Source organism: Oryctolagus cuniculus, chromosome 1, assembly GCF_051225735.1.
Source record: "Oryctolagus cuniculus isolate XC-2025 breed Fujian yellow rabbit chromosome 1, ASM5122573v1, whole genome shotgun sequence".
NCBI lineage: Eukaryota > Metazoa > Chordata > Mammalia > Lagomorpha > Leporidae > Oryctolagus > Oryctolagus cuniculus.
Genome location: NC_142867.1, coordinates 114158927 through 114172856, shown reverse-complemented (window position 1 = coordinate 114172856; position 13930 = coordinate 114158927). Strand labels below are relative to the sequence as shown.

General features: G+C 52.2%; 1 protein-coding gene across 4 annotated transcripts in view; it reads right to left on the bottom strand.

Annotated features, from left to right (window-relative positions):
• SORL1 (sortilin related receptor 1) overlaps positions 1–13930 on the bottom strand; it is a 175789-nt gene that overhangs the window by 35053 nt on the left and 126806 nt on the right. For all 4 annotated transcript variants that reach the window (NM_001082664.1, XM_089328999.1, XM_089328989.1 and 1 more), the window contains 5 exon segments: positions 5805–5954; positions 9271–9426; positions 10855–10989; positions 11618–11749; positions 12663–12794. In NM_001082664.1, the coding sequence (NP_001076133.1) occupies positions 5805–5954; positions 9271–9426; positions 10855–10989; positions 11618–11749; positions 12663–12794 (705 nt within the window).

Below are 13930 nucleotides of genomic sequence, written 5' to 3'. Positions count from 1 at the left end.
AAACGGTCAAGGTCATTCTCCCGAAGAAGACTCAGGCCACAATGATCTCCCTTCCCCAGGATGGCCAAGAGGAAGGGGTAAAGGATCCAGGGTTATTTCCCAGGAGACAGCGAGATACAAGGACCAGGGAGGGGGCAGTGAGAGGGCGGGCAGATTGCTCTACCAATCTTTCTCAACTGAGGAACTGCCAAGCAAAAGAAGAATGAAGACCAACCTGCCTTCGTCTCCAGGATGGAGGCACACCCTTCAGTCCAGTGCTTGTAGAAAAGAGCCCTGTTAACAGTAATATTCAGTGGCAGACAGGAACTATCAATACCACTTACGAGGCCTTCTACACACGATACTCCCCCATCTCCAGAACAATCATTCTAGTGCCAAATTGTTTTATATGCTAAGCTGAAACTGGTTTGCCTTGGGGAGGTAGGGAGTGATGGACTCCATTACAAATAAAAGCACACTTGAGTATTTACAGACGGTTAGAACCACTGTCGTGACAGTCTCAGAAGGTCAAGGTGGAATTTATCCATCCAAGCTAGAACATTCCTGGAGGTTCCACCACGAACCAGGTCCTGTTCCAGACACGAAGAATACGGTGATGTGTGAGAACAAGAGACCTGCCCTTGTAGTCCTTATCTCTCATGGACAGAAATCACAAGCAAGCAAGCAAACGTGACATTTCAGATCACAGAACCAGCTAGAAGGGAACATAAAAAAGACTAACAGTAAGGGGACACACGGGTGAGTTATGGCATTTATGTAGGACGGTCAAAGAAGGTCTCTCCACTCCAAGGGGGACTATTTTGAAAAACACCAAGATCCCCACACTGGGATCTACCGGGGTTGGGGGGCAGCATTGTGGTATGGCATTAATGTTAAGTTGCCATCTACAGTACCAGCATCCCATATGAGTGCCAGTCAAGTCCCAGCTGCTCCACTTCCCATCCAGCTCTCCCCGGGAAAGCAGCAGCAGACGGCCCAAGTGCTTGGGCTGCTGCACCCACATGGTGCACCCACATCTAGATGGAGCTCCTTGCTCCTCGTTTCAGCCTGGCCCAGCCCCGGCATTTGCAGCCGTTTGGGGAGTGAACCAGTAGATGCGTGGTCTCTCTAGCTCTGTCTCTAACTCTGCCTTTCCAATAAATAAATCTTTTGTTTTTAAAGAGACGCATCCCCACTAGGTAAGAATGTGCTAAAAAGAAAAAAAATCAAACAACAGCTGAGGAGTACAGCAGGAGAAGCTTGAGGTTTCTTTATGAAACATCTCAAAATTTTAAAAAGCAGGAAAAGATAGGTTTGATAATGTGGGAATAAAGTTGTTATTAATCTCTGAAAATTCCTGAGCTATTAAAAACATGATGAGTGACGGCCACTTCGGAGAGAATGCCGTGGCCTCCAGGGGCCAGCGTCTCTAAGGAGAACCACACCATGCCAACCTCATTTGATTTTTTTAATACGGTTATCAGATCAATAGGCTGAGGAAAATTGTGGATATATACATGTCTTGACTTAAAGACCCTTAAGTAAGCAACATTCTTGTTGTATAAAACAGGCTTGATGGGCTGAAAACACTGATTTAAAAAACACCAATTAATGAATGAACATGGCCCAGGAGAGAAGCCTGATTTCTTTTCCTCTTTGTTAATGACTTTCCATGTTCATCTTACTACGTCCTTGCTCTCCTGGCTCGGATGTTTCCACGATTACTTTGGAGAGTTTGGGGTCACCTGCCCTACTGTTTTAATACCCCAAAGCGCCCCCACCACCACTGCTCCTTTGCTCACTCTTTCACATAAGTCTAGAATTCTACACTAATCTCTATTTTTGTTTTTGACAGGAAAAGTTAGACATAGAGAGAGACAGAGAGAAAGGTCTTCCTTCCGTTGGTTCATCCCCCAAATGGCCGCTGCAGCTGGTGCGCTGTGCTGATCTGAAGCCAGAAGCCAGGTGCTACCTCTTGGTCTCCCATGCGGGTGCAGGGCCCAAGCACTTGGGCCATCCTCCACTGCCCTCCTGGGCCACAGCAGAGAGCTGGACTGGAAGAGGAGCAACCGGGACAGAATCCAGCGCCCCAACCAGGACTAGAACCCGGAGTGCTGGCGCCGCAGGCAGAGGATTAGCCTAGTGAGCCGTTTTGTGTGTTCTTTCCTGATACACCATACAACACAGCATGATGAAAGATCCCAACTTGGTACAAAAGAAACCTAGAAAAATACACTCCAGCAGATCCTCCTTGAACCCTACCTTTCCCTTCTTTAATATGGAAACAATACCAAAATCACAAGCTACTTTGAGAATTCAGGGAGAGTAATTAATGCACATAAAAATCCATCATCCAATGTTCATTTCCTTTTGTGAATCCTGATAAGTTCACCAGAAAAGAAGCTATCTGGTCAACCTGGTACTGTGCTGCACCTCTGACAAGAACACTTCCCAGGTTTTCATCTGAGCCATGACTGACATTTAAACAAGGTAGGACCACTGCCAAAGTGTCAGAAAACCCAACAGCAGCAGAATCGCAGAAGCAGTCTAAAGATCATGCATGATACAGCCAGGAGGAAAATCAAACAGCCAAAAGGAGGGGAAAGGCCAGCAGGCGGCATGATGATGAGGGACATGTAAGGAACAGACGGAGAAGGCAGCGCCCTGTGCCACAGCTGCTGGACGCCGAGGAATCAGCGCAGAAACCGACAGGGCGGGAAAATCAATGCTGTCGAAAACAAACTCCATCAGCAAACCCGAAACACACAAAAATGCAAACAGAACTTTTACTCTTTTGAAAACAAATTCCTAATCTCAGCCTTGCAAATTCTAGAACTGACAAAGAACAAAGACAGGGCTATCATCTGACAGTGTTTACCAAGGAATAAAAATATGCCTCACTCAACTTGGTTCATGCATTTATATGGATTTACACGCAAGTATCAGAAGACACCAGATCACCTGCATCTCCTCGGCTCCTGAGTTCTGCATCACAGTAAGTGGCTCCAAGAAAGGAAGGCCTCTCAAGAGCACCCCTGTGTCTTCTCCCGCCCTGATTTCAGACAGCAGGGGCTCGGCAGTAAGAGATTCCTTATCATTTTCCTAAACTACAAAATAAGCAAACAAAACAGCAGCAACAAAGACATCACCTCAGCTGGGAAACTGAAGAAAGGCAAAGATTCCAAGATTATTCCTTGAAAAAAAAAGACTCACAGCAGCAACATAAATTCCTTGCCTCCTGGACGAAGGAAGCATCGTCCAGACAGCCAAGACAACACCAGAAGGGACATTTATGGAGATAACAGGAGGCATAAACGATGGGGGCCCTCTGACCCCCCATAGCAAAAGAACACATTAGTGGGAAAACCTATATACGGGGAAAATAGGCGAGTTCACACCTCAAGTTAAGGACTTGGCCAAGACGACTCTTCTCTCTCAAATCAGAGCATAACAAGACCTAAAGGATGTACTGAAAATTTTCTCCAAAATCCAAAACTATAGAGATCACTATATAGGATCAGGAAAGTGTGACAACAGGAAGAGTCTCAAGCGAACTGAGTGGAAAAGACCACCAGGAACAGAGCTGACATTGCAAATGCAAAAGGATAAAATGCCTCTTGCAGTTTCTGACCCACCTTTTCCATCCTCTACCAGGGGGCCTCACACCGTCTTGGACTCTACAAGCAGTCAATGTACCCAGTATCATCCCTCGCCACACCCCGGGCAACCTGCACAGCCCCAGACTCAGCACTGCCACCTCAGCCAGCAGCACCAGCATTCACCTGGAGGTTCCAGACCAAAACCCCCACGGCCCAGGAGTCACAGACAGCTGTCAACGTGACCTCCAACACACCAAGAAGCCTCTCTTCCTTCTCCTTCATAGGCCCAGTGCATCCACCTTCTAACTGGCACCTGACCGCCAGCCTCACCTCCCCCTTCTTGGACTCAAGTCCCAGTGACGGGAAATATAAACACTCCTTCCTAAGATGTTCACTGATCAGGAGGATCAAATCCAAGCAGGGCCTTCTTACCCAAGTGCCCTACCTGCTTCTCTGCACCCACCCGGCCCCTCTACAGACCTCTGCAGACCCACGTGTCTGGGGCATACTGCCGGCTGTGCCTAGGAGGCCCAGCATCCGCCACCTTGCCCTGCCCTTCTCCATTAAACCCCCCCAGGCAGCGTCACCTGGGATGCCCTTCCCCACTTGCACCTGCCTTTCCAGCAAGACAGTCAGGTCCATCTCTGCACCATGTCAGTTCCTTGGATAAACGCTAACTATTGCCTCCAGCACGCTCCATCACAGCTGCTGAGCCCAGCAACCTGAATGACGCCAGCCACATCCCATGTGACCAGCAAGTACTTGTCCCATCTGACTGAAGGTGTTGACACACAGCCTTTCCCCTTCACTGGACTCCCTGGGGGGACCCCAGTCAGTCCCATGGCGAGAACAAAGCTACAGAGAAGGGACAGTCAACCCTCTTCCCTTTCTCTCTGAGCCTCAGTGGGTGAAATCTGCCAACCTTTTCTGATGCTAAGAATCGGACAAAGCACTTTTTTTTAAAGTGTGGATTCAAAGCACCTCCCCCCTCCCCCAGTGTTTCTGGAGTTTGAGATGAAATCACCAAATTTACACGCTTTGTGAGCACCTCCCATGCAACCCCTCTATGTCACCTACATTCTGTACTGGTTGAATTGCAAGGATTCTGGGACGGCTACCTCCTGCCTTGACCCTATTCCATCTCTCGGTGGGAAGGTTTGATAGGTTTCACTTGAGGCTTGTTTTTCATTGGTTTAGCAGAGCCTTTACTTTAAGAGAAAGCAGTGGGACCAGAACAGGGACCAAAGAAGAGGCATCGATGCACTTGCTGCCTGGGGTGGGGCTGGAGGGGGCGCTGAGTGGGGAGGAGACAGAGGCCTGGCCACCCTCCTTCTACATTCACCACGGCAGAAGAGGGACGCGCACGAGGAAGCCCTCTGACAGTGCAGGCTGTGTGAACGGCTAGGACGCCCACAGTCCTAGGTGACCGCATGGAGGGGAGACCCCCACCCTGCAGGGAGTCCCACATGAGTACAGCTGTCCACCAGGAGAGCATGCTCTGCTGTTCCGGCCACACCCTCCCCAGGCCGCCCTAGCAGTACTGGGCAGGCCACAGACCAAAGGGCAAGAGGGTCAAATGCACAACCTCTGGGTCACATGCTTGCACCCACTGGCTCCTGAGGGTCACTCAGCAGGGCACCCCCAGGGAACTGACCCTGCGGACCCCAGTCAGTGCCTCCCTCCCAACTTCTACGCCAAAGATTATACCCCTGGATTCACCTGGAGAGCAGGCATCCGGACCCGAGAGATTGGAAAACTGCTCACTCCAAATGCACACAGCGCAGGCCCCATCTTGCACGGGGCCCAGCCTGCCTTCTCACTAGTTCAGTTCCCCACAAACAAGAAGCACCCTAGAGGCCGAGACTGAACTTTCTTAATGGGGTGCTGGAGGTGACCCCTCCAATAACACGGTCTCTATGCCTGGCTAGGTGCTCACTAAATATTTCCAGAAGGACGAATGACACACACACACAGAAGGTGATGATTTTTCGGGTTAATTCAAACGTGTCCCTCCCAGTCATCGGGAAGGTATGTCTCCTGGACATGCTCCTGGCATGCCACACCCAGCCAGCACATTAAAAAGAAGGTGATCATAATGACATATGCCAGGTGCCCTTGTGTAGAATACGGTGATAAACACGGCGACACACAAGTGCGGGCTCGCTCACGTGGGGTGCCACGCTCTCTGGAATGCGCCCTGGGGTGAGGGGCTCTCCGGCTACTCACGGCAGTTGGCCTCGTCCTGGCCATCCTGGCAATCCTGATGGCCGTCACAGCGTCTCCAGTTAGGGATGCACTTCTTTGGCTGGTGGCACTCAAACTCAAATCGGTCGCATCGTCCAGGCTGGGAGGGGGAGGAGGTGGCAGTGACATTGGCTAGAGAGAGAAAAAAAATTCATGTTTAGTATGGAGGGAGCTGGCCTGGAACAGTAACCAACCCATGTGTTAGCAGAGGACAGTGCTTTGGGAACCGCACCAGGGACTGAAAGACAGAGGCGAGCTCTGGGTAAAGACGGCAGACTGAACGCACACACAGAGTTTTGCTCCCTCCTGGGCAGGACTCCACCAAAGCCATGGTCAAGAGCTTGGTTTTAAAGCACCAGAGTATGAGTTACAGGAAAGGAGACAAGAGCCACAAAACCTGGGGATCTGAAAAGTGGGGAGATGGCATTCAGCGACGGCAGAGTCGGCAAGGGCTGTGTCCCACCCCACGCTGCCAGAGAACCAGCCGCGCAATCTGCACAATGCCCAGAAACTGCTCCCTCTTCGCTGCGCGTGAAGGAGCCAATGAAAACAAGGGGATGGGGAGAAAGCTGCTGAAGCAGCAGCTACTTCCCCGTCTCCTCCCAGCGCCGTGAAACCAGCACCTTGCCCACCCTCCCAACGGAAGACGGACCCTGTTCCTTGGACAGGGTAAGAAGATGAGTCGTTGGGCAGGCAGAGCGAAACCATAAGAGATACACGGAGAGCTGTTAGTAAGGACTCCACGGCCCTGTCCCCGAGAAGCCCACCAGTGAGCCCTTCACTGTCCAGGCAGGAGATGGTAGGAATCTCCTCCAGGGACACTGATCAGCCTCAGCCATAAACCCCACAGTTACCAGATTTCAGGTTCCTGTGCAGAGCTCAGCTGTACACCCAGAACCGCTGAGCCGAGTGAGTCCCCGGTAGGAACCCACAACACAGCCCCACTTCACCCCCAGAAAGAAACCATTTGGAAAAATACAGACTTTGCAAAAGTGAACTTCAGAAACATTTCTAATACACTCAAAACAAAAGCCCGTGTATTTATTTGTGAAGGACAGGATACTATAAAACTGAAAAAGCTCTTAAAATGAAAGCCATGATAACAGACACGAAAATCCCAGAGGAAGAGTAGGAAGATTAAGTTAAGCAAATGTCCCCCAAAGTGGGAAATACAGATACATTTTTTTTAAATAGAAAAAAAAAATTTTTTTTAAACAGAGTAACAGGACCAATCAGGAGAGCCAATATATGAATGTTGAGTTCCAGGAAGAGAAAATGGGAGTGGGGAGCGGGGAGGATACATTCTACTAATGAAATAATTCAAGCAAACTCCTCAAACTAAAATACAGCAGGGTCCAGAATACAAGCGCCTCTGAGTGGCCACCGCACTGGACGGAAAGCAATGGGACAGGAATTTCAAAACCCGGGAGCCTAAAGGAGGACTCCGCAAGCTCCCAGGTTCCACACAGGAGATCAGATCACCACGGCGGTGCGCCTCCCAAAGGCTGCCCGACCACAGCGGCACGGCCTTCAGGATTCTAGAGGGAAACCATCTACGACCAGCACTCCAGCCCGAGTGCCAAGGAAATCTGAAGGCAGCACAGAAACACTTGCAAATTAGTTACCTCTCAACTATATTTCCCCATACAGTGTTTTCAGGAACTTTCTAGAAAATGCGCTTTACCAAATTATGAGACTGAATTTAAAAAAAGGAAGGAAGGAAGAGACGAATGAATGAGTGAACTGAGATACAGAAAACAGAGCTCTAATCCAAGAGCGAGGGAATGCGAGTTCCTAAGATGATGGTAAGCAACTCTCAGCAGCCAAGTGAGTCCCCAGCACGGGGTCACGGGTACAAATCCCTGCACCGAAGCTCAGGAGACAAGCGTGCTGCAAGGCTGTCACCAGGCGTCATCAGAGTCATCTGACAAAGCTGTCAAAGGGCGTGCTCCACTCAGACAAAGGAGGCAACCAACAGGAGCAGAAAGCGTTTCTGGGCACCGGCTACTTGCCCATTATTGTGGCAGTTACAACTGAAGATTCAAAGCACTGCACAGTGTGACCGCCAAACAGGAAATCCACATAATTGTGCAAAGAAAAGATCTGTGAAATGATCAGGGAGTAATAAGTGGCCAATCTCAGTTATTTATCAAAAGGACAGTCGGGAAGGTCATGGAAGACAGGGAGAGACACACATGGGCTACAGGAGGCGACGGAAGCTCCCGGGAGGCAGGACTTCCGAGAGAGAGTTGTGGTCTACTTGTTCAAAGCAGAAACCTCAAACTTCAGGAGAACGGTGAGTCTTATGGAGATCTCCTGGGTGCCACTCAGAAACTCTCATTTTTATGAACACCCCAGGTGCTTCCGTTCTGGGTGGTCCTTTAGTTTTGGAGACAGCGATGACTTATCAGTGTGTCTTCTGCCCTAGAGCCCATGCTTCCTTTTGCCCTGATGGATGGCGAGCTTCACACACAGGGAGAGGAGGAGCACAGGGCTGAAGACACAAGAGCTTCTGAGGACAAAAACCGTGCTGCAGGCACACAGCAGGTGCGCTAAAAGCCAGTCTGTCTGGCGTGCGTGAAGAGCCCGGCGTGGCAGACACAAGAGCAAGGGGAGCCCAGTAGGGCTCAGCTCACACCGGGCTTTGGAAATGGGAATTAAAGGCAAGCAGTGATCTTCCAGATGAGAGAGACCACTGATGATGGTAAACAGAAGGCCAAGGAGTGAACAGTCACAAAAGAGGAAAATCGGGCAGGTGACCAAGAAGCTTTCTAGGGAAGGGACTTGGGCACACTCTCCTGCTCCAAGTGAGTGTGACACAGACTCCTGTTTGAGAGAACGCAGCATCCTCACCTCTGTTCAGTCTGCAGCTGAGATGCGGTGCCATTCAGGGTTTCACACCTTACCGTACGCCTGGAGCAGCGTGCTTGCCGCACTGCCCTCCAAGCCACCTCTGTGCTCAGCCACTAGATGGCAGTGCTCACCCTTCTTTTAGTAGGACAGGCCCTATGCCAATCAAGCAGGAACATGGGCCTCTCCAGAGTTTCTTTCATACACATACACACACACACACACACACGCACACACACACCTGCCCAGCATCCCAACTGTTTCTCTCCTGCGCGCGCGCACACACACCTGTCCATCATTCCAACTGTAATTTCCCACTGAGAAGGAAGCAAAGGCGGCTCAACTGCAGCAGGGCGAGAAGCAGGGTGGCCCCGCCTGAGCTTGCAGGAGGACTGCAGGGCAGTCACAGACAAGATACTCCCTTTGAGTCTGGAATGCAAACAGCGGTGCTGGGAGTCTCCCTGCCCTGCAGGTGCACGGCTGGTGAGAGGGAGCCTGGCCACAGATGGGCCAATGAGGCTGTGCCCCGGGGCAGACCCCCAGGAGGTCCCTCCTAAAACGGCAGACGCCACAGGACAGGGCCGGGGTCAGGACTCACGGAGCGAGGGGCAGGCTTCCTCGTCGGATCCATCTGCGCAATCTCGGTACCCGTCACAAACCCACGTGTCTATCACGCAGGCCCCCCCGCCGCAGCGGTAGTAATTGGGCAGACACGTGGAGGGTGCAGGAGTCGTAGACGGAAGTACATGTGAATCTGAGGAAAAAACCAAGCAAGGAAACCCAGAGGGTTATAAGCTGACCTCAGGCCAAATAGGACCCGCAGGGTGGCCTAGTGCACCAGCCAAGGGAGGCCAGAGAGGGGCACAGCTCAGCACAGTGGCTCATTAACAATCATCAACAATGCCGTGTAGCGTACATCCTGAGCTGCCCTTGGAGGGAGCCAGTTCTCTGCACGTGTTGTGATTGACTTGGGCTAGTAATTTCTCATTTCATTTTTATTTTAAGAGGCAGCAACAGGGGGAAAAGCTAGCATTAACTGGCTTACTCCCCCAACCACCTGCAACAGGGCCGGGTTAGGATTAAAGCCAGGAGCCGGGAACACAGTCCAGGGCTCCCAGGTGAGTGGCAGGAGCCCAGTTCTGTGTGCCGTCACTGCTGCCTCCCAGGGTGTGCACTGTGCACTTTCAGGAAGCTGGGGTCAGGAGCTGGAGGTGGGTATCCAACCAGGAGACTTGGACATCTTAACCACTAAGCCAAACACCCACCCCTGCCTAATATTAAAACAGATTTACTTCTGAAGGAATTTGAGACGGCTGCCGGAAGTCACGTGGTGGCTAAGAGAATTCCTATTGAGGTCAAACACCGTTCTGGTTAATTCAATCCCATCTACCCCAAAACCTGGTTTGGAGATAAGAATGCTAAAAAGGAAAGAGACAAGCACATTGGTGCTTCTGAAATGTATCAGGGCAGATCCAGGACCTGGGCACCTTGCTATACTGCAGATTCTGACTCGGTGGGTGTGGGCAGGGTCAGAAACTCTGCATTTCTAACATGCTCTGAGGAGATACAGATGCTGCCAGCCTGCAAGGTTCTAGACTTATCATCGTGCCTGCAAAATATGGAATGAGTTGGGGTGTAAGCAGGTTAAGCCACAGTCTGCAGTGCTGGCCTCCCATAGAGGCAACAGTTTGAGTCTCAGCTGCTCTACTTCCAATCCAGCTCCCTGCTGATGGTCTGGGTAAGCAACGGACAATGCAAGTGTTTGGGCCTCTGCACCCATGTAGGAGATCCAGAAGAAGCTCCTGGCTCCTGGCTTTGGCCTGGCCCAGCCCCAGGTGTTGTGGTCACTTGAGGAGTGAACCAGCAGATAAAAAAGCTCTCTCTGGATTTCCTTCTCTCTCTGTAACTCTGACTTTCAAATAAATTTTTTTGGAAAAAAAAAAAAGTGGAATGAATAACCTTAGAAATGGAAGAAACCAACACTGACTTAAAAATGGGGAAGGTAGATGGGAAAAAAAACCCACAGGATCACCTGCCCCCAAATCCAAGACCATATGGAATGAGCTAGATACTACAGAGACAAGGTAGGACTTTATGGGGACAGAGGAGGGACTGCCTTGCTGTGCCCTGGCTTTGCCAGCCTGCCATCCGCTGGCCCAGCACACACGCTGATGCCTCTTACCTCCACAGTCCTTCTCGTCGGACCAGTCCCCACAGTCATTCTCCCTGTCACACTTCCACCTGTTGGGGATGCAGTGGCCATTGTCACACCGGAACTGGAAGTAGCGGGAGCAGTTGGGGGCTTCTGTGGGGTTTTCTGGGGAGATCGAGCACACAATCAGTCATCTGCCCTGCACCAGCCCGAACACAAAGCTGCAGCGGTATGTGTCCTGCTCAGGACCCAGGGCCCAGGATGACCCGCAGCACCTTCCCCAAGGCAGCCTCACGGACCGTGGGCATCAAAAATACACCCACAAAGTCCAAAAGGCCCCAACCGCCCGTTCATTCTGACCTACGCTTCAACATCCTGAGAGTGATCACGTGAGTTTTAACTGTGACATTTTATCAGAGGGACGCCCTAACTGCTGATGACAATCTGATGGTGCCAACAGCTCTCCAACAGGGCGCTCTGTGGCTTCTGGTGGGGAAAGGGCACCCTCCATCACATTTCCCAGGATTCCTTCCCCACTGCAGCTCCTACACATGATGTCTTCCCAACTGAGTAAAGAGGAGGAGACGGGAAAAGCCCTTGCTTAGCACCTGCGGGCACCAGGCTCCCACTTCATGACTCAGACCCTCCTGTGGGAATGCAGGGGCTGGCGGCCACTGCTGCTGAAGAAAGCAGGCCACGCCTGCTCAGGGGAGCGCCGGCTGGCGCCCCTAACTGCCAGTGTCACTGTCCCTGCAGCCCGGGACAGGAGGACGCGGATCTGAGCTCTCCTTACCACAGTTGGCCTCGTCGGAGTAGTCCCCGCAGTCATCCATCCCGTCACACTTCCAGATCAAGCTGATGCACACGCCGTTCTGACACTGGAAGCCGAACTCATCGCACACCTTGTGGAACTCGGGGTCTTGGGCTACACAGGGAACAGACACCTGTCAGGCCAGACAGCTTCTGGCCCTGCTAGAGACGGGGCTGCTCCATAGCGAGGGGGATGTGCAAATGTCCCCTGCTCAGAGGTCGCCTGGCTGAAAGACTCCTCAAAGCAAAAGCCAAGTGTTGCAGCACGGAGCCCACGGGTGCTAAGTGATCCAGTCCATAGATCTCCACCCCTCTCCCCAGACTCTGCCGTTGAAGTCCTAACCCCAGGACTTCAGGAACGTGGCTGAGCTTAGAGAGAAGGTCTTTCAAGAGGAGATTAAAGTTAAAATGAGGCCATCACAATGGGCTGTAATCTAATCTGACTGATGGGAGAGGAAAGCCGGACACAGACAAGTGTGGAGAAGAGCCCGTGGGTGGACACAGGGAGAGGCGGCCATGCACAGGCCAAGAGGGAGTCAGCCCTGTCGATGCCTTGATTGTGGGCTTGCAGCCTCCAGAACCGGCAGAAAGGACAGGCCTGTGCTGTGTCTTGCTGTGGCAGCCTCAGGAGGCAACTCCACACTCCTGCTAGCAGTGTTTCTGAAACAGGGCCATGGCCATGAACTCCATGAAGCCCTGCTCCTGTGAGGCTCACGTCTGGCGGGGGAGGCTGACAGTGAAATAAGCACTGGAGGACCATTGGGAAGGGGGGTCTCGTGCATGGGGGGCGGCGTATTTACTATAGTACTAGCAAGAAGGCCTCTTGCATCAGTGACATGTAAGCCAAGGCCTTGGTCCTTCTCCACCTTCCCCAAACACTACCAATGAAGAGGCAGTACGTCTCAGCAACCAAGTTAGGTCTGTCGTAGATAAGGCGGGCTCAGCCGTTCAATCGAGACCTGCAACCTGACGGCAGCCAAATGGCCGTGACCGTGGGTGAGCCCCCCCAACACACCCGCCCCACTCACAGCATCCTGCAAAGGCTGGGTCCTCGTCGGAGCCGTCACGGCACTGGATGATCCCATCGCACACCATGGAGTGGAAGAGGCACTGCTGGCGGTTCTTACACACGAAGTCCATGAACCGTGTACACAGGGGCTCTGCAAGGGGGCAGGAGAGGGGAGAGGGCTGTGAGCGCTCGCATGGCAGCCAAGCCCAGAGCTGAGGCCCAGGATGAGAAGCGCATGGTTGGACTCTCTCATCAGAGCCCCCAGTGTCCCTGTGTTCCGAGTGAGAAAACAGAAAATGACGCCTTCAACGGTTATCCAAGAGCACACAGCAGAGGGGGAGGGTGAAGTCAAGACTGAAATTCACAGCTGCCCCATACCAAAGCCCATGACCCCAATCACTACCGACATGACACTGGCCCTCTGATAAACCCTTTCCTGTAAGGGACCCGTGCTGTGGACAGAACTGCGTCTCCCCGAAATTCACCTGCTGAAGCCCTAACCCCTAATGTGACTGTACTTGGGGTACAGATGTTAAGGAGCTCATGAGGGATAAATGAGGTCACAAGGGGGAGGCCCTAATCCAACAGGACTGGTGTCCTCATAGGAAGGGAAGACACACTCGGGATGCATGTGCAGAGAAAAGGCCGGGCGAAGGCACAGCAGGAAGATGACAACCCTGGGGTCAGAACGGCTCCCTCCTGAGTGTCCAGCCTGACCGTCTTCAGACTTGAACCTTGACCTTATCCCTGGATCTCCAGCCTGCTGACTCACCAGCCGAGTTTGCACCTGCCAGCTCCATAATCGTGAGTCACAGTCTCTCTGTCTCTGTCTGTCTGTCTGTCTCTCTCTCTCTCTCTCTCACACACACACACACACACACACACACACTTGGCTCTCTTTCTCTGGAGAACCCCAACTAACACAACCAGAGAGCACAGCCTCGGAACTATTCCACTCCACCATGAGAGCACGCGGGCCGCCAGGCAGGCCAGGCACAGAGCCGGCAGATCCTGCCATCAGAAGCGAGCCCACTGCAGCTCAGAGCTGGTTACGGGCTGGGTTGCACCCACAGGTCAGTTCACCACCCCTGCACCAGTAAAGTCACTGTCATCCTGGAGCACTGGCCACACTCCCAACGCCCAAGGGCACTCGAGCTGACTCACTCAGACTCCTGGGCAACAGCGGCCCTTCAAGCTCCCTGGGTGACGTGGATGTACATCCAAGACACTCATTCTGGATCCAAAGAAAACGGGATCAAAAAGTCACCTCCCCCCTCCCCCACCCCG